Source organism: Otolemur garnettii, unplaced genomic scaffold (assembly GCF_000181295.1).
Source record: "Otolemur garnettii isolate 467f Iridium unplaced genomic scaffold, OtoGar3 scaffold00007, whole genome shotgun sequence".
In the NCBI taxonomy this organism is placed as follows: Eukaryota; Metazoa; Chordata; class Mammalia; order Primates; family Galagidae; genus Otolemur; species Otolemur garnettii.
In genome coordinates, this window is record NW_003852402.1 from 7,807,744 (window position 1) to 7,817,599 (window position 9,856).

At 41.6% G+C, this 9,856-nt stretch overlaps 1 protein-coding gene across 1 annotated transcript in view; it reads left to right on the forward strand.

The window, feature by feature from the left end:
• MKL1 (megakaryoblastic leukemia (translocation) 1) overlaps positions 1 to 9,856 on the forward strand; it is a 201,630-nt gene that overhangs the window by 59,342 nt on the left and 132,432 nt on the right. Inside the window, exon 3 of the mRNA XM_023509405.1 lies at positions 7,033 to 7,294. Coding sequence (XP_023365173.1) covers positions 7,033 to 7,294 — 262 coding nt within the window. The remainder of the gene's footprint in view (positions 1 to 7,032; positions 7,295 to 9,856) is intronic.

The following is a 9,856-nucleotide window of genomic DNA, read 5'->3' on the forward strand; positions in this document are numbered from 1 at the left end:
TTTTTTTTTTTGAGACAGGAGCCTCAAGCTGTCCTCCTGGGTAGAGTGCTGTGGCATCTCAGCTCACAGCAACCTCCAACTCCTGGGCTCAAGCGAGTCTCCTGCTTCAGCCTCCCAAGTAGCTAGGACCACAGGTGTCCGCCACAACGCCTAGCTATTTTTTGGTTGCAGCTGTCATTGTTGTTTGTGGGCCCGGGCTGGATTCAAACCCGCCATCTTGGGTGTACGTGGCTGGCGCCTTAGCTACTTGAGCCACAGGTGCCGAGCCGACACCTGGCTATTTTTTAGAGATGGGGTCTTGCTGTTGCTCAGCCTAGTCTTGACTCCTGAGCTCAAGCAATCCACCCACCTCGGCCTCCCAAGTGCTAGGATCACAGATGTGAGCCACTGTGCTCAGCTCAGTAAATATTTATTGAAAGAATGAATGAAAAATACATGAATCCTGTCAATCTTACCTTTTTTAAAGAGAGCGTTGTCAAATATTGTCTCTTTCAGGAACCTTTTTCTGATCTTCTGTGTATTTCTGTTTAAACACAGATACCAACCTGTGACAGAACCCTCTTTTTTTCCTGTATTTATGTTGATTTTGTGTATGTGATGTGGCTGTGAGATTAATTCACATATACATAGTAAATTAACAGATACTATGTTTCTCCTGAAGAGGCAGTGTTGTATTGTTACTATCATCCATTTTGTTGGAGGAAAAAGAGAAACTTGGATGACTCTTTTTTCCCTGTAGAATAATCAGGAGGAACTAACTCAAATGAGCAAAGGCCAGGTAATTTACGGGCCATCAGCTTATCTGTTAACAGTGGTTCCTTGATTAGCTGAGAATTATATAGATATCTATAAGTCTGCCCACCCTGCAGTCTTACTACTTTCAGGCAACCTACTTTAAACCCAAGTTTTGGCTAGGTGCGGTGGCTCGCACCTGTAATCCTACTCTGGGTGGCCGAGGTGTGTGGATCGCCTGAGCTCACTGGTTCGAGACCAGGCTGAGCCAGAGCAAAACCCCTTCTCTAAAAAAAAAAAAAAAAAGTAACCAGACATTGTGATGGGCGCCTGTAGTCTCAGCTACTCAGGAGGCTGAGGTAAGAGAATCCCTCGAATCTGAGCTGTGATGCCATGGCACTCTACTGAGGGTGACAAAGTGAAAAAAAAAAAAGAAACTCAAGTTTCTTCTGTTATTCACGTTCATATTTCTAAATATAGTAGAACCTCCATAATTAACCACCTCCCACCTTCTCAAGCTGACATAATTTTCATAGACCAGACATGTCAAATGCATGTATCAGCACAGTATGCCTACTTCCTTGTGTTGACCACCTCTGTATGTTGACCAGTTTGTTACAGTCCTTGGGTGGTCAGCTTACAGAGGTTCTGCTGTATGTATATACTTTGGTTTCTTGATCCAGCAGTTTTAAACCTCACCAATTAACTACCTATTAATAGTGGAAGAAAATTAAGTTATCTCATAACTCCTTTTCTGCTATCTTCTCATTCAGGTTATATTATAATTTTTGGTTAAATCTATATATGATGTTGACATTATTATAAATGTATAAGTATTATTTACTATTTAGTCAAATATTATTTTATGATTTTATTTACCTTAATTTTTCTTTAATGACTTTTTGTTTTTCTGGAGTTGATAATAACCTGTATTAAAATTTTTGCCATCCTCATTCTTCCCACACTCTTTGGTGGTCTCAAATACAGTTTTCTACATGGTTAAACCTGTTAGATGACTTGTCTGGTTTCCTCCCACAGAGATTTTCCCCTGTGCATCTTATCCTCCTGCTCTAATCTGGACTCCTGGCTTTCTCCGCCTGCTGTTGAGTAGTTGTCCTAGTATTTGTCTTCACCTTCATCCTGGGAATTGTATTTCTTTCTCTCCTGTGTTGGAGCTCTTGTTACCTGGATCCCATGTCTTTTTTGTTTATTCCCTAGTTGTGGTGGAATAGCTTCCTGACAAGATTACTTGGGAAGTAAAATGTTTTATCACTTGGAATGCCTCACACTTGAATGATAGTTGTTAGGCTATCTAAGCAATCTAGTTTGAAAATACTGTTTTTCTTAGAATTTGAAGATATTATCCCACTATCATGTAGTTTCCAATGTTCCTTTTGAGAGGTTTGATGCCACTTATTTATCACAATTTTGTGAGTGAGGAGTTAGGGCAGAGCTCAGCTTGGGGATTATTCTTCTCCATATGATGTTAATCTGGGTGCAGGTTAACATCAGTGTTAATTGAGGTCATTTGCTGGACATTTAGCAAGTGACTAGGCTTGTCTGGAGTGTTCCGGATGGGTTTGCTCATATTCCTGACACCTTTTTGGAAGGCTAGGCTCAGGTTGGACCCCCCTGCCTTTCTGTGTAGACGTGAGACCTCCTCCTATGATACATTAGGCAGGGTAGGTGGACTTCTTACAGGGGGCTCAGGGCTCCAAGAGACCAAGGTAGAAGCTGCCGATTCTCTGTAACTCTAGACCCAGAACTGGCATATCAGCACTTTTACTGTACTCCATTGGTCAAAGCAGAGGCCAGCTCAGATTTAAGGGAAGGGGAAATAGACCCCACCCATCAGTGAGAGGGAGAAGTGTCAGGGAATTTGCATTCATGTTTAATCTGCTTCACCACTCTTCCATGTACTTTCCATTGTTTTGTTATATATTTTTGTTTCTTTTACTACTTGTTTTCAGATGATTTCTGGAATGCAGAGGGAACAAGAAGGCCTTGTATTTTTTTTTCTGAGACGGAGCCTCAAGCTATCCCCCTGGGTAGAGTGCCATGGCATCACGCTCACAGCAACCTCCAACTCCTGGGCTCAAGCGAGTCTCCTGCCTCAGCCTCCCAAGTAGCTGGGACCACAGGTGCCCGCCACAACACCTGGCCATCTTTTGGTTGCAGCCATCATTGTTGTTTGGCAGGCCCGGGCTGGGGATTCGAACCCACCACCTTAGGTGTATGTGGCTGGCGCCTTAGCCGCTTGAGCCACAGGCGCCGAGCCTGTATTTGCCATCTTTAGAAGTCTTTGTAGTTAAGCTGAAGGTGATGGTGGTGGTAGTGACAGAGGCAAGGGCAGTTAGTTGGTCAAGACTTGATATTTTCCTTGTCTTGTACTGTAGGCCCTTGGGCAGAACCTAGATAATGTATAGTAAGCTCTCAGGAAATATTCAGTTGATTTGAATTCTTTCATGTCAAATTATATATATATGTATGTGTATATACACACACACACACACACACACACATTTGCCAAGATGTGGTTTATCTACTATGTTGAAAATAAATCAAGGGGCTCAGCGCCTATAGCTCAACCGGCTAAGGCGCCAGCCACGTACACCTAAGGTGGCGGATTCGAATCCCCAGCCCGGACCCGCCAAAACAACAATGACGGCTGCAACCAAAAATTAGCCGGGCGTTGTGGCGGGCGCCTGTGGTCCCAGCTACTTGGGAGGCGGAGGCAGGAGACTCGCTTGAGCCCAGGAGTTGGAGGTTGCTGTGAGCTGTAATGCCATAGCACTCTACCCAGGGGGACAGCTTGAGGCTCTTTCTCAAAAAAAAAAAAAAAAAAAAAAGAAAATAAATCAAGGAAGATAAAAATCTATCCAGCTATAAGGTTCATTAATTGATTTAAAACAATTTTTATACAGAAAAATTTTTTTCAGAAGAACTGTATCATTTGGTTGCATGAAACTGTCTCTTTGTCATGGGTCATGATAAAGAATCCTGAGGGTGGCTCCTATGGCTCAGTGGGTAGGGCACTGGCCCCATATGCGGAGGGTGGTGGGTTCGAACCTGGTCCCGGCCAAACTGCAACCAAAAAATAGCCAGGCGTTGTGGCGAGCACCTGTACTTGGGAGGCTGAGGCAAGAGAATCGCCTAAGCCCAGGAGTTTGAGGTTGCTGTGAACTGTGTGATGCCACAGCACTCTACCAAGGGCCATAAAGTGAGACTCCTGGTACTTCTTACTTTTTGGAGTTACCAGTAGTTGTGTGAACTCTTTCATTTCTCTCACACATTTTGTGCTATTGCTTCTGGTTACATATGTTGCTCAGCACCAGCAGAAGCCATACAGCCCAAAAGGGGGTGGGGTAGAGAAAAAATGAGGCAGAATCAGGCCAGCAAGAGAGGGAAACAGATGGGTTGTGGGAGATGACCCTGCCCCAATGCTGTTTTTACTCTGTCTGCTATTGATCGATGTGAATCAGCAGCCCAGAAATTAGAGTTAGTGATCCTTTGATGAACAAGAATGTTTGATCATATACTCAATAGAATTATAAATTTATAACACTAAAATATGATGCAAGTTTTACAATAAATAAGGGACTTAATTTGTAATAGCTATACCTCAGCATTTTTAGATCTTTTCTCAATGTTGCATAGTTTATAAGATTTTCTCCTGTGGCTGTTTCAAAATGAGTAGAAAGTAGAGTGTTTGCTGGAGAAATAAATCTTTCTAATGAGTATATTTTATGCTAAAATTTTTTTCATCAGTGCTTGCTTTGGACTTCTGGTCTATTTCTTAAGGTCAAGGTTAAGGAACTCTGCTTTATGTCTCACCAAGTTTTCTCTTTGTTCAATGAAAGCCTTATTTTATGAAAATATTGTGAGAAAGTTATCAGATATACACAAATGTAGAGAAAATGAGTATATGAATTTCCATATACCTGATACCCAGCTCCCGGAGTTAACAATATTCTGCCACTTGTTTCATCCATTGCTATCTCCACCCATGCCCTATGGAAGAGTGTTATTGTAATATAGTTTAATACTGGTGTTTTTAAAGGATATGTCTTGAAACTTTTGAAGTTCCTAAATTAACAAATACTACCATAGCATATAATTTACCCAATACAAATATGTGGTAAAGTGCATGTGTGTGTAAATTTTAAGTGACCTCTTCAAGCTCTTACTGATTCTGTAAATATGGAACTTAATTACTAAGCTGTTAAAATCTGAATAAAACACTTCCTAAAGCAATTTTTTTTTTTTTTTGGAGACAACTTGAGGCTGTCGCTCTGGGTAGAGTGCTGTGGCATCACAGCTCACAGCAACCTCCAACTCCTGGGCTCAAGCAAGTCTCCTGCCTCCGCCTCCCAAGTAGCTGGGATTACAGGCACCTGCCACAACACCCAGCTATTTTTTGGTTGCAGCCATTCAAACCTGCCAGCTTAGGTGTATGTGGCTAGTGCCTTAGCCGCTTGAGTCACAGGCGCTGAGCCCGTAAAGCAATTTTTTAAATTGCCTTTTTTTTTTTTTTTGAGACAGAGGAGTATTATTATATCACCCTCAGTAGAGTGCTGTGGCATCACAGCTCACAGCAACCTGAAACTCTTGGGCTTAAGTGATTCTCTTGCCTCAGCCTCCCAAGTAGCTGGGACTACAGGCACCTGTCACGGCACCTGGCTATTGCAGTTATCATTGTCTGGCAGGCTTGGGCCGAGTTTGAACCCGCCAGCCTTGGTGTATGTGCCCCAGCTACTGAGCTACGAGATGCTGAGCCGTGCTTTTTTGGGGGGGGAGGTGCAGTGTTAGGCACAATCATGGTTCCTTTCTGTAATCTGTAATCTATTAAAAATGTATGAAATACTGGTTATATGCACTAAGTGCATACCGGAATCAAAAACTGATGCAGTTAAATCTTCATGCTTCACCAGAAAAATCATGATTCTATGTGATGGATCAGTGAAGAATAGTAACCCAGCAGTAATAGGAGGAAGGTGGTTCTGAATTAGTGAAAAATAAATTAAAGAATATTTTAAAGAATATAGCTGAGTGTGGTAGCCCATGCCTGTAGTATCAGCTCCCAGCTACTTGGGAGACTGAGGTGGGATGATTGATTGAAACCAGCCTTGGCAACATAATGAGACCTCCAGCTCTTTAAAAAAAAAATATATATATATATGGTTTTATTCTTGCTCAGTGAATAATGAGTTAACGTAGTAAATTATTTTTTGCTAGACCATATTTTAATTATTGTGGTTAAAAATATACAACATTAAATTTATCTCTTGACCACATTTCAATGCACATTTCAGTAGTGTTAACATATTCATGTTGTACAACAGAACTCCAGAACTTTTTTGTCTTGTAAAACTGAAACTATATTTGTTAATTAGTTTTCAGGCCTTTTTTTTTTGCAGTTTTTGGCTGGGGCCAGGTTTGAACCCGCCACCTCCAGTATATGGGGCCAGCACCCTACTCCTTGAGCCACAGGCACCACCCATTGTTTTCAGTCCATTTTTAATGAATGACTCATTTGAGGTGAGAAATAATTAATTTAATTATTAAAATTTGACTGTTATCTCCTTTGCAATTGTGTAAAAAAACTATACATTATAAGGTTGTCTTTTTCTTGATGTGGTGAATACAGTTAAATTACTACCACTCTTTACTTCTACTCTTCTCACCCCCATCCCCTGCCATGTAGCATAAAATTAGTCTCACAAGTTCAGACATCACAGATATCTGTTGAGTCTGAAATGATGGGGTTTTCCTATTTGGTTAAAAACCTTTTATATGGCTGAGGGTGTTGGCTCATGCTTAAATCCTAGCACCCTGAGAGGCTCAGGCTAGAGGATCTCTTGAGCTCAAAGAGTATGAGACCAGCCTGAGCAAGAGCGAGACCTTGACTCTACTAAAAATAGAAAAATTAGGCTTGGTATCCGTAGCTCAGAGAATAGGGCACTGGCCACATACACTGAGACTGGAGGGTTCGAGCCCGGCCTGGGCCTGCTAAGCAACAATGACAACTGCAACCAAAAATAGCAAGGTGTTGTAGTGGGCACCTGTAGTCCCAGCTACTTGGGATGCTGAGGCAAGAGAATCGCTTAAGCCCAAGAGTTTGAGGTTGCTGTGAACTCTGATGCTGCAGCACTCTGCTGATGGCGACATAGTGAGACTCTCTCAAAAAAAAGAAAAAGTAGTTTGCCATGTATGTAATTTTAATATTAGTATTTGGCATATGCTAAGTGGAATAGTTTCTTCATGGTACCACCTAACTTTTGTCTCTTCTTCCATTTCCAGGTTGCCATCACGAAAGCCAAAGTGGATTTCTCCAGTGTAGTGTGCCTGCCCCCTTCCGTCATTGCTGTGAATGGGCTGGACGGAGGAGGGGCTGGCGAAAATGATGATGAACCAGTGCTCGTGTCCCTGTCGGCGGCACCCAGTCCTCAGAGTGAAGCTGTTGCCAATGAACTGCAGGAGCTCTCCCTGCAGCCCGAGCTGACACTAGGCCTCCACCCTGGCAGAAATCCCAATTTGCCTCCACTGAGTGAGCGGAAGAATGGTAAGCACATATGAAATGTTTACATTGCCTAATTTGAACCAGGGTCTTCATGTTTATAATATATGTATTATAGATCCTTTATTTTCTGTCTCTTGAAAGTTTCTTATTAATATTTCTTATAAAATAGAGAAATAGCAGTAAGTTTAAGTGATCATTATAAGCCCAACATTTTCTGCCTGGGTTACTATAATTTCTTTCTCATTTATCTTCCTACTTCTCTGCTTCCCCCACCCCATTCCTTCCCTAAATTAGTTTGATATATATACTCATTAGCAGTAATGTGTTATAAACTATACTAAGAATATGGATTAAATGGTAAACAAGCCCCTGTCTTAATGAAGAAATACCCTTCCAGTATATCTTTTTTTTTTTTTTTTTTTTTTGAGACAGAGCCTCAAGCTGTCCCCCTGGGCAGAGTGCCGTGGCATTACAGCTCACAGCAACCTCCAACTCCTGGGCTCAAGCGAGTCTCCTGCCTCCGCCTCCCAAGTAGCTGGGACCACAGGCGCCCGCCACAACCCCCGGCTATTTTTTTTTTTTTTTTTTGGTTGCAGCCATCATAGTTGTTTGGCGGGTCCGGGCTGGGGATTCGAACCCACCACCTTAGGTGTACGTGGCTGGCGCCTTAGCCGGTTGAGCTATAGGCGCCGAGCCTTCCAGTATATCTTGTCAGAGTAATCTTTTAGAACATTGAGCTTCATACTTTTCAGAGATTGCCCTATTCCTTGGCATGTTTCATAGGATCTAGTCTCTTTCTTTAGCTTCTTATCATTCCCCCATTCCTAGTGTTTATTTACTTCAGCCTATTAAGCTACATTTAGTACCATTTACAAATCATTTATTCATACCTCAGACTTTTTTGATTAGAAAAGTTGGTAATTTATGGCCAGGTACGGTGGCTCACACCTGTAATCCTAATGCTCTGGGAGGCCGAAGTAGGTGGATAGCTTGAGTTCAGGAGTTTGAGACCAGGCTGAGCAAGAGTGAGACGCCATCTTAAAAAAAAAAAATTGAGTGGCGCCTGTGGCTCAAAGGAGTAGAGTATGGGCTCCATATGCTGGAAGTGGCAGGTTCAAACCCAGCCCTGGTCAAAAACTGAAAAAAAAAAAAAAATTCGTTATGTTATATTTAAGAATTGAAAAAAGGTTATTATAAAGAATAATACTGTAAATATGTACTAAAGTACCACCTGACTCATAATATTGTTTCTCATGTTTTAACCCAAATACGTATATAGTAGAACCTCTTTCTGTAAGTTGACCACTTAAGGGATGGTAACAAACTGGTCAACAGAGGGATCTACACCTGCTATACTGATACAGACATGTAGTGCATGTCTGGTCTATGAAAATTAGGTCAGCTTAAGGAGATGGTCATTGTAGTGAGGTGATCAACTATGGAGGTTCTACTGTGTATGAGAGAAAACTATATAATATGTATTCTTCAGCAACTTGTGTTACTTCAGCAACATGTGTTTACTTTTCAGTATTTATTTTCCCTCTGAGTTATTCAAGATATTCTATATTTTCTTCTAATTGAATCTATTATCATTTATTGAATAGTTCCACTTTTTGTACTGATCTTTAATGCCAACTATATTATTTCTATATGTGCATGAGTTAGGTTTTAGGCTCTCTATTCTCTTTCATTAGTTTTTTTATCTCTGTCAGTACTACCTCATTTTAGTAACTATTGCTTAATAATTAGTCTTGCTATCTGTTAGGAATGGTCTCTATTTATTTATTATTTTATTTTGAGATACCATCTCAAGCTGTCACCCTAGGTAGAGTGCCGTGGCGTCATAACTCACAGCAATCTTAAACTCTTGGACGTAAGTGATTCTCTTGCCTCAGCCCCCCAAGTAGACTACAGGTGCCTGCCACAATGCCTGGCTATTTTTGGTTGTAGTTGTCATTGGCTGGCAACCTGGCTGGCCCAGGCCGGGTTTGAACCTGCTAGCTTCAGTGTATATGGCTGGCACTGTAACCGCTGTGCTGTGGGTGCCGAGCCTATTATTATTATTATTATCATTATTATTGTTATTTTGGACAGAGTTTCAAGCTGTTGCCCTGGGTAGAGTGCTGTGGCATCATAGCTCACAACAACCTCCAACTCTTGGGCTTAAGCGATCCTTTTGCCTCAGTTTTTCTGTTTTTAGTAGAGATGCGATCTCACTTTTGCTCAGGCTGGTCTTGAACTCTTGAACTCAAGCAATCCACCTGCCTCGGCCTCCCAGAGTGCTAGGATTACAGGAGTGAGCCACTGTGCCTGGCAAAGGTCTCTCCTTACAAAAAATGTTTGTTCCCTTATTCTTTTTTTCTTTTGTAGAGATGGGGGTCTCACTCTTGTTCAGGCTGGTCTCAGACTCCTGAGCTCAAGTGATCTCCCCCTCCTCCAGCCTCCCAGAGTCCTAAGATTATAGGTGTGAGCCACTGTAGGATCAGGACAGGTCTATCTTTGCCCTTTTTTTTTTTTCTTTTCAAACTTGTCTTGGCTATTCTTACCTTTGTAATTTTCCATGATTTTAGAATTAGCTTGTCAATTTCTGCAAAAAAAAAAAAA